Genomic DNA, 18,602 nt, shown 5'->3' on the forward strand with positions numbered 1-18,602 from the left:
AGGAGGCTGGCTTCCTTTGCTAGTAGCGCTAAGTGTGAAAGTTTAGGAGGCTAGCCGCCGCCAAGTTGGGGCGATGGGGCACATGGGGCCCTCAACCATCCTGGTCTTTTCTAACGCGTTAAGTCATGGCTAAAGTGTTTGCTATTTATCCATTAACTCTTGGCGTCAGTTTAGCGAGAGGGTATAGCCCTCGGAGGAGGCCATGTGCCCCTGCCAGTCGCAAAGCCAAAGAGTTATAAGAACTTAATAGGTACATGCGCTGAGCATTGAGCTGAAGAGGAACTTTGCTTCATTCATTTCACAATTTCAAAAAGATGTTACAATTATTTGTAGTACATCCAGAAGTTCTCTAAATTCCATGTCCGAGGTATAGGTCTTTCATCTAGGTGTTCCAAGCGAAAAGTGTCGGGACCAACAACCTGCTTGATTTTGTAGGGGCCTTCCCAGGTAGGGCCCAACTTCCCTACTCCGGGTTCGAGGACCATGACTTTTCTGACGACAAAGTCTCCCTCTCGATAGTGTCTTTCTTTTACCCTGGAGTTGTAGTAGTGGGCCACTCGCTGTTGGTAAGCGGCTATCCTTATATGTGGTTGCTCTCGGGCTTCTTCCAGAAGGTCTAAGTTTGCTTTGAGGGCTTCATCATTCTCGGCTTCATCGTATGTCTTAACTCAGAGTTTTGTGCCATAGGTTAGGCCGAAGGGGGTTTCTCCTGTAGCTGTCTGAGGTATTTCGGTAAGCCCAGAGTACACTATTCAGTTCTTCAGCCCATAGGCCTTTAGCTCGGTCCAATCTGGTCTTCAATCCATCCAGTATTGTCCTATTGGTGACCTTGGCTAGGCCGTTGGTTTGAGGATAGCCTACCGAGGTGTACTGTTGCCTGATGCCGAGGGAGGCACACCACTCCCGAAACTTGGCGTCATCAAATTGCTTCATGTTGTCGGTGACCAGCATGTAGGGTAGGCCAAAGCGGCAAATGATGTTTCTCCAAAAGAAATTTTGGATGGATCGCGCCATGATGGCAGCCAAGGGCTCGACTTCCACCCACTTGGTGAAGTAGTCCACTGCAACAACAAGGTACTTCTAGCCCCCCGTGGCCGGAGGAAAGGGGTCAAGCAGGTCCATGCCCCATTTAGCAATGGGCCATGGGCTACTGAGTGCCGAGAGAGTGGCGGCCGGCCTGTGGCATAAGTTAGTGTGTCTCTAGCAAGGATCACACTTTTGCACCAATCTAGTTGCATCCTTGTGGAAGGTAGGCCAGAAGTAGCCCTGTCTTAGGGCTTTTTGGGCTAGGGCTCTCCCGCCGAGGTTGTTACCACAAATGCCTTTGTGAATTTTTTGTAGCACATAGTTTCCCTCCTTCGGATGAAGGCATCGGAAGTAAGGCAAGGTGAAGGATCTTTGGTATAACTTTCCCTCCAGTAGGGTATAGTGGGCTGCCTATCGTCTGAGTCGTTTTGCCTCATTTCTGTCTTCGGACAACCGTCCAGTTGATAGTAAGTTGACGATGTGATCACTCCATGAAGGTTCAAACTCTATGGGAGTACTTGGACTTCTTCAATGGAGGGATGAAGTAGCTTCTCAACGTGCACGGTCTAACCAGGGGATCTGCTTGAGGTACTTGCCAACTTGGAAAGGGCGTCAGCTTGTGCGTTCTCAGCTTACGAGACCTGTTGTAGGGAGAAGCGTTGGAAGTGGCGAGCTAGATCTTGGACTTTGGCTTGGTACTTGGAAATACTTTGTTCCCTGGCTTCCTACTCGTCGTTCACCTGATTTACCACCAACTGAGAGTCGTTGAAGGCTTTAATGTGCGAGGAGCCGAGGTCCCTAGCAAGCTGCAGACCAATGAGGAGGGCCTCGTACTCGGCTTCGTTATTTGATGCTGGGAAGTCGAACCTTAGCGCGTACTCCAGGGCAACATCATCTGGGGTGAGAAGGATGAGGCCCGCTCTGCTTCCTTTAGCATTGGAGGAACCATCGACAAAGAGCTTCCATTGAGGTTGAGCCTTGTCGTCCACATTATCCCTCTCAGCATTTTCTAAGGGTTGGCGAAGGGCTTGGCTGAAGGTGCATTCTACTATAAAATCTTCTAAGGCTTGCGCTTTGATTGCAGGTCTCAACTAGTACTGGATGTCAAACTTAGACAGCTCGATGGCCCACTTCGTCAGGCGTCCCGAGGCCTTAGGTTTGGCGAGGACGGCCTTGAGGGGCTGGTTCTTCAGGACCACTACAATGTGGGCTTGGAAATACAGCCAGAGTTTCCTTGTCAAAATCATGAGGGTGAAAGCCAACTTTTCTATCTCGGGGTACCTGGTCTCGGCGTCGTAGAGGACCTTGCTGGCATAGTACACTGGCTTCTGCATGCCATCTTCCCTGATAAGGACTGAGCTAACTGCTTCATCCCTGGCCGAGAGGTACAGGTATAGGGTTTCCCCTTCGGTCGGCCGGGTGAGGAGGGGAGGCGAAGTGAGATACACTTTGAGCTTGTCAAAGGCGCGTTGGCACTCCACCGTCCATTAAAACTCTTTTAGCTTCTTGATGGCATGGAAGAAGGGTAGGCAACGGTCGGCTGACTTTGACATGAAGCGATTGAGGGCTGCTATTCGGCCGATGAGTTTTTGGGTCTCCTTCATCGTCCGCGGGGGTGCCATGTCTAGTATGGCCTGTATCTTCTCAGGATTAGCCTCAATGCCTCTCTAAGTGACGACGAAACCTAAGAACTTGTCTGATGTGATGCCGAAGGCACACTTGCTAGGGTTGAGTTTCATGTTATACTTACGTAAGGTGTCGAAGGTCTCAGCTAGATCCGAGACATGGATCTCGGATTTTAGGCTCTTCACTACCATGTCATCCACATAGGCTTCGATGTTCCTCCCCATCTGTTCTTTGAACACCTTGTTGACAAGGCACTGGTAGATCGTATGTGCCATGTTCGGTGATGAATGAGGTCTTCTCTTCATCATTCGTGTGCATCTTTATCTGATTATATCCGGAGAAGGCATCCATTAAGCTGAGTAGATCGTACCCTGTAGTGGCGTCAACGAGGTGGTATATCCTCGGCAAAGGAAAAATGTCCTTGGGGCAAGCTCAGTTAAAGGTCTATGAAATCAATACAGATTCACCATTTCCCGTTAGCTTTCTTTACCATAACCACATTTGACAACCAGTCAGGGCAGTGTACCTTTCGGATGAAACTGGTGTTGAGTAACTTTTCAACTTCCTCCTTTATGGCCTTCCAACGTTATGGTGCAAAGTTCATCTTCTTCTGCTAAAATTGCCTAAAGGTCGTGTCCATGCTCAACCTGTGTGTAATGACCGAGGGGTCAATTCCAGGCATGTCGTTGACGGACCAAGCAAAAACGTCGGCATTAAGTTTGAGAAAACTTACCAGTTCGGATAGGCTCTCGGGGGAAGGTTGGACCCGATGCAAACTGTTTTGTTGGGCTCGTCTTCGTCTAGGGGGACCAAGACGAGGTCCTCGGCCGGCTGGCCTCGGCTCGCTGACTCCTCCCTGAGGTCGAGACCTTCTAGTGGCAGAGCTTCTTTATTCTTTCCCTTCAGTGCTACCACATAGCACTAACGGGCGACGTGCTGGTCCCCATGAACAACTCCAATGCCGTTCTCGGTGGGGAACTTCAAGGCTACGTGGTAGGAGGAGATGGCTACCCGGAGTGCGTGAAGGGTTGGTCTCCCCATGATGGCGTTGTAGGGTGAGCCGATTTTCACGACCAGGAACTCTGTCATCCTTGTCACTTGCTGGGGCTCTACCCCTACTGTGACTGGTAGGGAGATTTTGCCCTCTAGTTAGATGGTACTGTCGGAGAAGCCGACTAGTGGGGCATCTATTAATTGGAGGTGCTCCGGAGCTATCTTCATCTTTTTGAAAGCTTCGTAGAAAAGGATGTAGGCTGAGGAGCCACTGTCAACAAGGATCCTTTTGACTATGAAGTTTGCAATGATGGTCGAGACCACCAATGCGTCATCATGGGGGACTGCTACCCCCTTCAGGTCCTCGTCCTTGAAGGAGAGGGGTTCTTGCTTCTGCTTCTTTGGGGCCAGCCCCTGGATGTTCAGCTGCCTGGCATAGGCTTTGGAAGCCAAGGCCGAGGCTCCACCCGAGGCCGTGCCTTCTACTATGACATCGATGATGCCTACTGCTTGTTGGTGCTGCTACTACTGCTACTAAGAGGACGAGGCGTCGATCTTCCCTCCAATGTACTGCTTGAGGTGGCCCCAACGAATGAGGGACTCTATCTCATTTTTTAGATCATAACAGTCATTGGTATCGTGGTCGGTACCTCGGTGGAACTTGCAGTATTTTTTAGGGTTCTCCCTGCGGGGGTTCTTCTTCAACTTTTCAGACCACTTCATAAATTTCTCCTGCCCGATCTGCATCAGAATCTGTGTACAAGTGGAGTTGAGTGACGTGTACTGGTTGTAAGCCAAGGCCGAAGTCAGTGGCTTTCTGTTGTTGTTGTTGTTGTTGCGGCCTTGGTCCTTGTTCTTTCTCTTCTTCTTGGGGGCTCCATCCCGATGCTCTATGCCTCTGTCATGGGTATCCATAGCCAAAGCCTCTTTGATGGCAATGTATTTCTGGGCCCTTTCTAGGAATTCTAGCTTCGTCTTTGGCTAGCTTTTGGCAATGGAGCACTTGAGGGCCAAGCCGAGGAGGAGCCTGTTGATAGCAGCATGCATGGAGACCAGGGGGTCGAGGTCACGGACTTCGAGTTCTTCTTTCTTGAAGTGGTCAATGTATGACTGCAGGCTCTCTGCTCGCTTCTGCTTGACAGTCATCAACGAGACAACACTTTTCTAGGGGCGCCGAATGCTGATGAAGCGGGCGAGGAATATTTTGGAAAATTACTCCCATGAGGTGATGGATTGAGGAGGGAGGTTAGAAAACCACTGCCGAGCGGCTCCCTTGAAGGTCGCCTGGAAAGTCTGGCACGTCAAGGCGCCGGAGTATCTGTACAGGATCATGAGTGCCCTGAAGCTCTCCAAGTGGTCATCCGGGTCTATATTCTTGTCGTACATCTCCAAGGTGGGAGCCTTGAAGTTCGGGGGCAAAGGCTCGGCGACGATATCAGGGGAGAAGGCATCCATTCTCCTTGGGCAGTTGCTTTGCCCAGCCGAGGTGTCAGTTCGACCTTAAACTGTTGGAGCTCGGCTTTGACAGCACCGAGCTCGACTCGGAGTTCGGTGAACATGGGATCGGGCATGGCCTGCACGCCATCCCGGTCTTTACAAACATGGTGGTGCTCGGTGCGGACTCCAAAGTGCTCGAAGTTGAGACCATGTGCTTCGCACTTAGCGCGACGGTCATTCAGGACATCCCGGAGGTCCGAGACGTGAGGGGAAGAGGCTTGACGTTGGCCCTCAGCCCTAGAACAGGCACTGGGGCAATCGCGGCATCCGCCTTCATCCCTCGGATTGGCCCTTCGGCATCAGTGATGCTGCTCAGAGGGTTGACGACTATTCTCCGATCGTTTCGGCTCCTCCTCCCTTCGGTTGGGAGGTCTGGTGGTCCGGGAAAGCGGGTCGGTCGGGCGATTGCTACCAAACTCTGAGGGCTCAGTCTGCTATGCATGGCCAAGGCTAGGAACCGATTGGCTAGTGGACCCATGTCGGCTCGACTGTGTGGACTCCCCGGCGGGGCGGCTACCCTAGGGGCGGCCTCCTGCCTGGGGGTAGCTCTGCTCGACTTGCTGTGTCAAGTATTCCAGGCGGTCGAGCACGACCTGGAACTGTTCATTGGTGACGTGATTTTGTGTATTTCTTCTTCTTCGTACCATGTTGATTGGTTGGAGCTTGGGGACTTGTTAGCTTGTTAAAGTTCTTTTAGGGAGCATCCTAGCAACGTGTTCCCATAGACGACGCCAATTGTTGATGCTCAGGATGGTCGAGGATAACAAAGTAATTTCGCCCCTAGACTCCGAAGGGTCAGCTGAAGGTTTCGTGGGTTCGGGGAGCTTATTGCTGAAGTTGAGGTATGCAGTCAGAGGCAGAGAGGTTTCCAAATACTGTAGAAGCCGAAGGCAGGTGGCAGAGGTACTAAAAGGCCTCGAGTGAGAACCTGAGGCAGAGCCTCCGACGATCAAGTTATTAACGGGTACGAAGAGGAAAGTTAGAATATAACTCTTGAGATCAATTCTAAGCCCATATGCAGATTGTATTCCCTCCCCTTTACCTGGAGGGGGGCACCCCTATTTATACTTGAGTTACCTGGAGGTAGGTGGAGATGAACACCTAGAATGGGAGTCGTACGAGGGCAGTCAGAGAGCCCTGCAAGGACGCGTGGGCACTCCACGATTTTGGTGCAACTTAGTTATAAAGGAATTTATGAATGAGATTGGATGAGTAAATTATTTTGAGGTTATTGAACTCAGTGGAAGGGTTTGATTATTTGGACTACAGATTTTGGTGCAACATAGTTATAAATATCATATTGGAATATTTGATGATCAAATGGTTAAACAATTGAGTTAAATTTGGCATGTGGGCATAAATTAAGACGATGAATCATGTGGAAAGTTCGGGTGATCATACCTTAGTTTTTGAAGGTGATGGATGTGTTGGTTTTGGTTTTGTGAATTCTAGGTTTGAATATTGCGTTGATCAGGACTCTCGAAAGGAAAGTTGATATTATGGACAGTGGATCTTTAAAATATGGATGTGAAATTTTACATGCAAATAAGTTTTAGTTTACTAAGTCTAGGGGTGGTGTTTGATTAGGAATGACAACGGGGTGGGTTCAGGGTGGGAATCATATTCCCCGTCCCCGACCCCGACTTTTAAATAAATCACCATCCTCGACCACAATCCCCATTGGGGATAAAAGTTGCCCTCCATCCTTAACTCCCGACGGGATGGGTTCCTCGTGGGGACCCAAACCCCCAAATTTTTTAGTTAATAGTATTTTTTGAAAAAAATATATTTACTTAATATAAATAAAAATTTTCAAATATAAATAATATTTTGCATATACTTTGATCATAGAATATAAATAATATTTAATATATATAATCGGGGTTGGGGTGGGGTGGAGATTTCATTCCCCATCCCCGACCCGATGGGGTTGGGGAAGTCGGGCACCCATCGGGGATGGGGAAAATTGCCATCCCTATGTATGAATTGGATAAAAGCTCGTATAGTGTCATATGTTGATTGCATTGTTCTCATTAATCGAATTAAAAGGGATGGTGGTTTTGTGAAATTTGGGTATTTTGGTATTTTAAATTTATTATGTTTGATCGAGTGTTTGATATGTGAACAATGTTGAAAAGAAAAGGAATTTTGGGGTTTTTATATTTGGTCACATTGCCTGTTTTGGGGTCTTGAAAGTGGGGACAAAAAGATAGGGTGAGGGTACAAAAATTGGGTGCTGACAATAAGTAGAGTTTCAAAACTTGAGCCCAATAGTTAATCGCATGTAGAAATCATATTTTACTTATAATATTCACTTCAATTAGTTACACAAAGAAAATGAGAATCATCAACTCTCTAATATCATGGCAAGATTCAAAGTATCGACACGTATCGATCCGTATCGGCCGATATTTATCAGCCGGTGGCTTTCCAATACGCCTCTACAGGAGTTGTATCATGTCAACCACTGGTTCAAAGGATAGCCGGGCCTTAAACTGGCCCCTCTGAACTGACCGAAAAAATAACTAAAACATAAAGAAAAGCACCGACACAAGGCATATCGGCCCGTGTCGATATTTGAAACTTTTTATCATGGGTAGATGAGAAGATTTTGATTAAAAAAGCAAACCAAAGGTTGTGCTTTATCCTATAATTGGATCTATCTCCAACTTTAAACAATCTTCGTAAAAAAAGCACAGAAGTGGAACACACTACTCTCAGACTTGAACCTATATTCTCATGCTTATCGGCTTGAGATTTTACCATTACAAAAAGCAAAGGTGAAGGTTGTGCAAGAACTTCTCTACTTGTACTCAAGAACAAGAAGTAGGAAAACCCAAATCATGGGAGTCCCTATTTGTTGTGTCTGATAAGTTGTGACCACAATTGTATACCTAATAAAATTGAGATAGTTGGTTCTACCATTTTTTTTTGGTGACAAATACTTAATATTCAGAGCAATAAAGAAAGTGATCATTCAGGGCAAGCTCCTGAATCCACCCGAGAGCCTTCTGAAAATACAAATCAACAGCAAGACAATGAGCGGCACCCTATAGATTTCCCTGTTAACAAAAGAAACAGATATTCCCCTGACTTTACTTTAACACCTGAAGAGTTGCCAAAAGGAGCAGCCACCATTTTACGTTCAAAACCACGGGCAACCGCTCCAAAACCAGCCTTACCTAAAGTACATAATTTTGGGGGTAAAAAGTTTAAACCTTGGTCACTAGTGTTTAAAAGTCCACGAGTCCACCATTTTTCCCTAATTTATTTTGTTGTTTAAATTTTATGCATTTTGATCTTTAAATAAACTTTTTTCTATTTAATGGATATTTATAGAAGTGATTATGGGCTAAACCAAACCTAAATCTTTTATATAATATTTTATATTAAATGCTATATAATATGCAAATACATCTTTTATATATCATATTATACAAAATATTACATGTATAATATATATTATAAATGTTATATTATAATATTTATATAAAATGCATATATTTAAGTATATGGATTGGGCCAAGTCATATATTTGTCCTTTCTTACCCAAATGGTAGAAGAAAGTACCAGAGCATGGGTTTTGGACTTTTTGGACATCATTCATTTGTCCTTTCTTACCAAAACACCTCCTAGCCCATCACCCAACTAGACATCCTGGCCCACTCCCCACTCCCTGTCCACTTCCATCGAATTGCTAGTTCCCACTAATGATATAACAACTGAGCCTGACACTCATACTGGCCCACTCGCATCGGGAACGTTTTTCGTATTTGTATTTATTATTCATTCCGAAGATGTTACAATTTAAGGTAGGATGTGGCTGAAAGGTTACCGTAAGATATGTTCTGTTAAGAGTAGATTCTAATCTGGCCCATTCCCTATGAACCGACCTGGTCTATTCCAGAAGTCCCCTCTTCTATTCTCACAATTTGTATGGGCATCCCAGAGTGCATCCCAACCTTGTATTAAAAACACCTTCTAAGATAAGTATGGGAAAAATTCCCCATGATGAGATGTCTATGTGGGATGCTTGTGGGGTGTCAATGTCAACTTCTATTTTCATGAGAATGAACGTGACGACCGAGTCCTCTTCTCCTCTTTCAAGAATTCAAAATTCTGACACCCAACTCGCACCCCTGCCCTAGTTATAAATAGACCTATTCATGGGCCGGGTAGCCCGGCCCGGCCCATACCTCGGTTGGACTTGGTTATGTAATTAGGCCCATGGGTTTGACCTCGGGCCTAATACAGTAAGCCCGACTGTGTTTTGGGCCAGGCTTGGAATTTATCAAAAAAGCCCAACCCGAGTCTGGCCCGGCCCGATTCAACATTATATATTTTATAAAATATATAATATGTATTTTATATATTATATAAAATATATAAATAATATAATATTTATTAAAATATATATTTATAATTTAATATATACATTTTTTATTCTTTTCTTTATAATTTCTCTCTCTCTCTCTCTATTCAGCCACTTCAGCAGTAGTAACAGTATGGGCTAAATTTCGGGCTTGGGCCCAAGCCCGGTATTCGGGCTTTTTATGAGGGCCGGGCTCGGGCCCAAGTTGTAGACCCGATGGTCAGGCCGGGCTAGGGCTCGGGCCTTAGAAAAATTTATTATTACATAGTGAAAGCCCGGCCCATGAACAGGTCTAGTTGTAAAACATCCATCCAATGATGTTGGGTTCTATAACCCCATTCTTAAATCCAACCCAACCTCTAAGAAGTTCTATTCCGTATCCATTTTATATGGATTTGGACAGGGTCACATAAGTTCCATTCTCCCCCTTTATCTATATTAACAACAATCAATCTGAGTCAAAGTTCAAAGTATTGATACATATCAGTCCGTATTAATCGATACCGATACATATCATTCCGGGACCTTTCCGATTATCCCTACAGTGGGTGTATTGAGAGTCTGACTGATTCAGGGGGTGGAGGAGCTCTAAACCGGTCATCCTGAACCAGTTTTAAAAATTATAAAAAAAATTAAAAAAAGCTATCGAATTGTCCAATATACCCTTACCGGTGTATCAGAAGTATCAATATTTTGAACATCTGAATCACAAAATGCTTGTAGGCGCACTACTCACTTTAAGACATCTAACCAGAATAAACATGGAAATATCTGAAGATGACAAAATCCAGCATGTAGAAGCTTGGATCCGGACCCATCTGTACTGGCATATTCACTCATCATAGATAATCCAACCTGTTCTTCTGGAGTGGACATCTAGAGTCAAATATATGCATATACAACATGAGACCATGAAGTGGAAAGTAATTGTTGTTCATGATCGAAACATTTGTAGAAAATTCAAAAAAAAAAATGTAAAAAAGACTAAACCCCACCACTAGAACTATAACCTCAAAGGCTCATACCCACCTAACTTTGATTTTCGTGAAAGCTTAATCCACTCATATGAGTCCCTTCTCTTTAGTATTGTCATCTTCATAAAATATTAAACTTATGCATCTGCCAAACAGTCTCTCGTGACTATGTGAATCATTCATTGATCAAAGAGCCTGTGGACTTATTTCTCTGTTAAGTAAAACAGTTAATTCCCTCTCCTTACACCCCCCCCCCCCCCCCCCCCCTTCAGGCTCCACTTACTGTATTCACTAGTTTAAGACTTCATAGGATCCACCAAACATCATTCTCCTAAGAATAATTCTGCCTACGTACCCCTCTCAATAACTTGAGAATTTTATTAAGCTAAAAAAAAAGGGATAAGTAGACTGTATTCCCCTTCAAAAATCTGAAATTACAGTCATCTCTAAGTAGAGGTGCAACTTGGGCGGGCCCAGCCTGAGCTTGAATTTGTCTAACCCGGAATTTTACATAGACTGGGTTTAGGCTCAAGAAGTCGAGTTTTTTTATTTTTCGGGCCTAGCTCTTAGGTAGCCCGAACCCGGCCCAATTATATACATTTATACATATTTACATATATATACATACATATTTGTATAGATATTTTGCATACATATTTATATACATACATAAATATATGAATATATATTTGTATAAATACATTTATATGTGTAATTTTAGAGTGGATCCATTGACCAATTTGAGCCTGGGCTGGGCCCAACCCAACCCGAGTGTATCAAATTACAGGGCAGGCTAGGCTTGGGTTGGGAAAATCGGGCTTGACCTTAGGCTCAGGCCGGACTGGGCCTTAAACCCAAATGTTAGGGTCGGGCCTGGGTTGACCATAAACCTGGCCCAACCCGCCCCGACTTGCACCCCTACCTCCAAGTCTACTAGTAGCCCCCCCTATAAACCACATCCTGCCCGTGGATTTGGCATCAATCCAAAGTCATGATTCATTCCACCCCCTAGGCTGGAGCTAAGATTTCTTGTGAACATCAACGTAGAACTTTCAGAAGATCACAAAATTTAAAAGTTATTTCGTGGGTCATGACACCTAGGGTCCATTCATATTGTAGATTTTGAGGGGGGAAATTGGTTAATGGGATTTTAGAGACACTAATCTTGTTTTTTCAGATTTATGAGGGATCCATGAAAAATTTATTTTTCCTCGTAAGTGAGACCCAATTTCTTTGGTGGATAAATAACTTTTCCACGAGAGAAAATTTATCAACACTTAGATAGAACAAAATTATCCTTTTTAATAATAGCTTTTAATGGTTAAAATGGCCATAGTCAGATAAGAGATAAGTGCATTTACCTGAATAAATAAGAAACAAACGGCACCTTAAAAGACCTTAAGAAGTTTATTTTTATGACAAAGGCAATATTATTCTAATTGTTTTTATTTCATGTAAATCGACAAAATCAGGGCTTGTGGTATATACTGGGAAGGCGAATAATAGCTATGGACACTTGGACTGTTTATGAAACTATTTGCCAAAATAATTAGTGGCAACTGTGGTAAATTATTAAAAAAATAGGCATACTTTTTATTATTTGTTCTCTTTAAAGCCTCCGATACTACTTTATTACCATTACTCCTCTTTCTCTGTTTCTCTCTTTTTCTCTCAATCTCTCCTCTGTGTGAGTGTGTGTATTTCGGATTCATAGCTTCACATGGCGGAGCTTTTCGTTGCTGTGATCTCGGTGCTCTGTGTTTTGATACTGTCATGGACCTGGAGGGTGCTGTATTCAATATGGTGGAGGCCCATGAAGCTGGAGAAGTGGTTGAGAGAACAGGGAATCAAAGGCCCTCCACACATATGGCTTCATGGAAACCTGAAAGACGAGGTGAGGATGAGGAAGGAAGCTTGGTCCAAGCCCATGAATCTCTCCCACGATATCGCGCCACGTGTTGTTCCTTTCGTTCATCAAACCGTTGAAATCTATGGTAAGTGTTACGATTTCAGAAGATGTTTGCTTGGTCTACTCTTACCTTTGTTGGATGGAAATCTTTTGCTTCTAACATCTTAAACTAGATTTTGCTCTTTCATAAAAGATTCCAATCCGATGAACAAAATGCATGGATCATCTAGCTTTTCTTTCTTTACATACCATATAAGCTGTGGTCACGGCATCACTTCTTCCGGTAGCTTTTAATTTGTCTTTTTTACATCAAATCTAGAGCTGTCAGTCCGGGACCCGATCCGATTATCTAGGAAATGGATGATTCATTTGCATAATTTATGTGGCAATTAGGGGTGAGTAAAAACCGAAGGTACTGATTTGGTGAACTGTCAGTCAGTCCGGGATCCGATTGGTTCCGTATTTAAAAAAAAAAAAAAAACTGAAGATATCGATTCGGTTTGATTAATCAATATAAAAAATCGGCGATTAATCGATTAACACCCCTAGCGGCAATCTTCATTAGTCGGATCAGATAGGGATATTGCGTTTCATTCAGCCTGAGAAGAATCACGAGACTTGCAGAGTTACTCTGCATAAAAAATCGGCGATTAATCGATTAACACCCCTAGCGGCAATCTTCGTTAGTCGGATCAGATAGGGATATTGCGTTTCATTCAGCCTGAGAAGAATCACGAGACTTGCAGAGTTACTCTGCATGACTGCATCTAGGACAGAAATCACAGCATAAGACCTATTTTTGCTTTCTCTCTTATTTTTTTTTTTTTTATTTTTTTTTTGTATGCGTGTGTAAAGTAATCATAATATCAGGAATGATGATGTGATTATTGGGAGATGTTCTCAATACACAGGATATATGATATTGATCATTGTGGGGGACGATCTTGTAGAGGGCTGACTTGACCCTTTTCCGCCCTGCTTTGACTGCTTTCCGCCCCACAGTTGTCATACGTGCACATCTGCAAACATTAGTAATATTTTCTATAATTGTCATTGAAAGGTATTTCCAACAAAGGATAGAGATGTGCTGTGGGCACACTTTGTGGGGTGTCAATGTAGATTTTTATCAAAACAATTAGGAGTAATATAACTGGAATTCAGATCCCAACCCCCTGCCAATATGATCGAATACTATATATCTCATACATGATGGATTCCAGTCTCATGGTGAGAGATGTATAGAATGTTAGAACGCAAGAAATCCCAACTAGTTTGACTGAAATCAGGCTTAGCACCTATATTAAGAAGGGCTTTGGTCTGGTCCCGGGCTTGAACCTAGTATTAAAATATAAGCCCAGGCCGTGGTTGAAGCTAGTTCTGGGCCTATGACTTTTTCTTTTGGTATTTAATCGTGCACCCGAATCCCAATAAATAAAAATATAAAAGTACAAATACTCCAAAGTAGGTGATAGCAGAAATCGAATCCGCATATCAATCAAACAAACCAGCTAACCTACCAACCGAGTCATCCCACAATTAGCGGCCTATAACTCTTTTAATACATTATAAATGCCATATGTCCAAATAAAGACAAATAAGGATAAGAGTGTAAATCTCCACCTTTTTCTAAAAAAAAGAAAAATATAATACATTTAAATTTTGATTTTTCAGTGTACTTTAAATGTCTTGAATCAATACTTAAATTTAAGGATTAAAATATTTAGACAAATAAAAGATATATAATATTTTATATTATATGATATACAATATGTGTATAAAATAAATGATGGACTTTTTATAATAAAAAATGTTATATATAATAAATGATCAGCCCTAGGAGCAGGTGCTATTTGCTAGAGAAAACTTTGGCTGTTCATGCTCAACAGCTTGGGCGGTCAATAAGTCTCTCCTTGCTGACATGTTAGTTCATCCAGCGCTGACCTGGTTATAATCATTGTGAAGTAACATGTCATTTTATAGTGGGATATATAAAACAATATTTTGAGAACCGAGAGGAAGAGATTGCTGGTCATCTATTGTCAAATTACGGGGTCGGAAATGGGTCTGGCCTGACCCTGTCCAAGACTCACCCAAACAACAATTGGTATCTTTATTACATTAGCTAAAGCTTATTTGTTTCTGTTCATTCCTATCGCAACAAGATGGACTTTACCTAGAATGCGAATGGACCAACTATTAAATCTTGGGTGGAAATTTCTTTTACCCATTTCTCTAGGTAATCTATTATTGACAACTTCTTCCCAACTCCTTTCACTGTAAAGGAATACTATATTTATATTTATGTTATTTTAGGTTCATAACTTCTCTCAAACAAGAGCAAGAGAAAGAAACATCAAATTCTTTTATTCATAGATATTCACAATATGCTACCACACCTTCCTTGCTTGACAGGGGATACCTACATGATTGAGTGTGGTTGGTTATGTACTTAGGTCCCATTTGGTTTGCGGGAACAAGGGATCTGGAATTGGAATTGGAATGGGTTATTCTGATTTTAATTGTTTGGTTGGGTGGAATTAAATCCTATTTCCATTCTTGTTGAAATGACACTCCTCCCATTTGAGGGAATGGTCATTCCCTGCCCTTCTCTTGGGAATAAAATCCTATTCTTATTGATTTCAATTTCCATTTCTATTCCTGTCTGAATCAAACATACCATGGAAATAGATCATTCCGATTCTGATTCTAAAAACGAAACAAAGGACCCTTAGATAAATAGCTTATCCAGTATTTATTTCTTTATCACACAAGATAAAGTTTTTTGGTTGATAAGTTCTATTGGTTAGTTACATGAGATACTGAACTATTATTGATTTTAAAATGCAGGTAACATGTCAGTAATATGGAATGGGAGAACCCCCAGGCTAAATATTATGGACCCAGAACTAGTAAAGGATATTCTTTCTAACAAGTTTGGACATTTTGAGAAACCCAATTTCAACCCACTGACCAGTTTGTTAGCAAGAGGGCTTGCAAAGCAAGAAGGAGAGAAATGGGCCAAGCACCGAAGGATCATCAACCCTGCATTCCATATGGAGAAGTTAAAGGTGTCTTCTTAATTCTCTTTTCAATTTCCTTTAAACCTATTTAATCAGATTCATCTAGAATTCAAGGGTTTCAGACTTTCAGGTATTAATTAGCAGTTTATAAATATAGATGTTACACACATAAGGCTGCGCTTCGTTACAGTGCAATTTTATCTGCAGTAGTTAGTACAAATGCATGGGAGTACAAATGAAAAAAATGTACATTCTTATTTAATTTTGTTTTGGGTTTTACTTTATTCTGCTTTATGTCTTAATTTATTTTATTTATATTGTGATCAAACAAATAAGTTAACGTTTGAAATAGAATTAGGTCAGGATTTACACTTAAATCATTTGCACTGTCATGGTTTTACATCAATGCAAATCTATTTGCATTGTGACCAAACACAGCATAAAGGACGAAATGCACTACAAAATGGTGGTTGATTTCCACTAAATTTCCCGAAAGCTATGTTTGGTTTGAGGTAAAGGTAGGGTCGTAGGGAAAGGAAGGGAAAGACACGGAAACTTATATAATTCCCTGTCTTTCCCTTCCTTTTCCTACATTTTCCTTCAAACCAAGCATAACCTAAGGAAAAATTTATGATACGGGATGGTAATGGAAGAGCATTGACCAATCAAAGCACTCCATGAGTATTGATGAATACCACCTGATTGATCACCTCTTTCATGATAATGGTTGATTGACAATAAAATTTTCAGGTATCATGTCTTTTCGGTATCATAGTCGAACCCTTTATTATAACATTTTCTTTTCTGGGTTGTTGTATGTAATAGAGGATGCTTCCAGCATTTTATACAAGCTGCTCTGAGATGATCACAAGATGGGAGAAACTGGTTGCCATGGAAGGTTGCTGTGAATTGGATGTATGGCCTGAGCTCCAAAATTTAACGGGAGATGTCATCTCTAGGACAGCATTTGGCAGTAGCTACGATGAAGGCAGGCGAATATTTCAACTTCAAAATGAACAAGCTGCCCTTGTAATCCAGTCTATGTTGTCCATATATATACCAGGTTGCAGGTAGGAAGAAAATGTTCCTATTGTCTTCACCTTGTTCTTTCAATGATCCAACAACTCCGTTGGTTTGCAATGCAAATCTGAATTGATGCACAATTTGCACTTGGTTTAGTTTTGTATATCTGCTTGTTTGTGGCTATGATTTGCATTTTTATTTGATGCAAAATTTGCTCTGTTCTTATTCATTGGCAGTTCAAATTTTGCATCTGAGAAATTGATACCATTTAATTTCCTCCTACTTCAATTCTCTCTCATATAAAGTGGGACTAAATCATTTTCTTTCCATTTTAAACCTCCCAAACAAATAGGCTTCTTCCAACCCCCATTTTCATTCATATAAATTGGGACCACAACCTTTTACTTCTTATAGACAAACGAAACAAGGTTATATTTGAAGCAAAAGTAAACCAGGATTCACACTCAGCTCATTCGCATTCATGTCATTTACACCTGTGCAAATGAAATTCACAGTGCAAATAAACAGAGTCCAAACTCTTCTTTTTTTTTTTTAATTGATCTCTATGTTTAATGGTTTAATGTCTCTCTAATTATTATTGCTTTCCTTCCTCTACTGATTGTAGTCTTTCTCCAAGTACATTGTAATCATAGAAGAAGTTGGATAATTTTGCCCCTATAGTTTTGTTTGATTACACTGTGGATGTATTAGCAGCTTTCCAGACTGTTTCTATACTAAATTTTGAGGGATTCGTCTCTGATTTAAAGTGATCATTATTCTTGGTGCTTAGAACAATGAATAATTGCACCAGATGTGCATTTGCCCATGGGAAACAATGGAGATGTTACAGCTCCAAGGTTTGATACAGATCATCATCATCATCATCTAAGTCTTGTCCCAACTATATGGGGTCGGCTACATGTAATCTGTTTCTTTCACCATTCTGTTCTGTTCAGTGCCATATCCATTATTAAATTATGGGTGCTTAAATAATTTATTACTACTTTAACACAAGTTTGATCCCTTTAGTAAATATCTGCAATAATATAATGTTGTTGTGCAGGTTATTACCAACAAAAAGGAATAAAAGAATGAAGGAAATTGACAGAGAAGTGCGAAGCCTCCTAAGAGGAATCATCAATAAGAGAGAAAAGGCTATAAGGTTAGGGGAGGCCAGTGATGATGATTTACTAGGCTTGCTTCTAGAATCCAATTTTAAGGAGATTCATGAACATGGCAGTGGTAAGAACCTTGGATTGAGCATTGAAGAAGTGATAGAGGAATGCAAGCTATTTTACTTTGCAGGACAAGAGACAACAGCAAATTTGCTTGTGTGGACCATGGTTGTGCTGAGTATGCATCCAGAGTGGCAAATCCGTGCAAGGGAAGAAGTATTACAAGCCTTTGGAAAAAATAAGCCGGATTTTGATGGTCTAAACCACTTAAAAATTGTAAGTAATTTCTCTAGAAAGTATTAATGCAAATACGCTTCAGTATATGAATCACTCATTTCATATCGATGCAATATAAGTAAGTAGAACTCTTAATTATAATTTTCTGTTAATGCAGGTAACCATGGTCTTGTATGAAGTTCTTAGGTTATATCCACCAATATTTATCATAACCAGATATACTTATAAGAAGATGAAACTAGGAGATGTCTATTTGCCTCCTGGAGTACAACTCTTGTTGCCCACGATTCTTGTCCATCATAGTAAACAACTTTGGGGTGAAGATGCACAAGAATTCAAACCAGAGAGATTTTCAGGAGGAGTTTCAAAGGCAACAAAGAATCAAGTCTCATTCTTCCCATTTGGTTGGGGTCCTCGGATATGCATAGGCCAGAACTTTGCTATGATGGAAGCAAAGATGGCATTGACCTTGATTTTACAACATTTTTCGTTTGAGCTCTCTCCCTCATATGCTCATGCCCCTTACACTGTCATAACTATTCAGCCTCAATATGGTGCCCAAATCATCTTACATAAGTTATGATATTTTTCACTGTAATGTTGATACCTGCAAGTTCTTCACCCCATTCTGAATCATCTTAGGAAAGAATCAGAACAAAATAAAATTGGCATATTAGTTTGGATGGTTTCGGTCTATCTTATTTATGCATTGATTAATTAGGAACTCCCATTGACCAAGATGCATGATTG

General features: G+C 41.7%; 1 protein-coding gene across 1 annotated transcript; it reads left to right on the plus strand.

Moving 5' to 3' along the window:
• Positions 1-12,116: 12,116 nt before the first annotated feature.
• LOC104591120 (cytochrome P450 CYP72A219-like) lies at positions 12,117-18,540 on the plus strand. Its single transcript, XM_088903394.1, has 5 exons — positions 12,117-12,482; positions 15,245-15,465; positions 16,243-16,487; positions 17,504-17,891; positions 18,010-18,540. The coding sequence occupies exons 1-5, from the start codon at positions 12,209-12,211 to the stop codon at positions 18,433-18,435; spliced, it is 1,554 nt and encodes a 517-aa protein (XP_088759520.1). The 5' UTR covers positions 12,117-12,208; the 3' UTR covers positions 18,436-18,540.
• Positions 18,541-18,602: the final 62 nt, after the last annotated feature.

This window comes from Nelumbo nucifera, chromosome 4 (assembly GCF_055504915.1).
Source record: "Nelumbo nucifera cultivar China Antique chromosome 4, China Antique-T2T, whole genome shotgun sequence".
Classification (NCBI taxonomy): domain Eukaryota; kingdom Viridiplantae; phylum Streptophyta; class Magnoliopsida; order Proteales; family Nelumbonaceae; genus Nelumbo; species Nelumbo nucifera.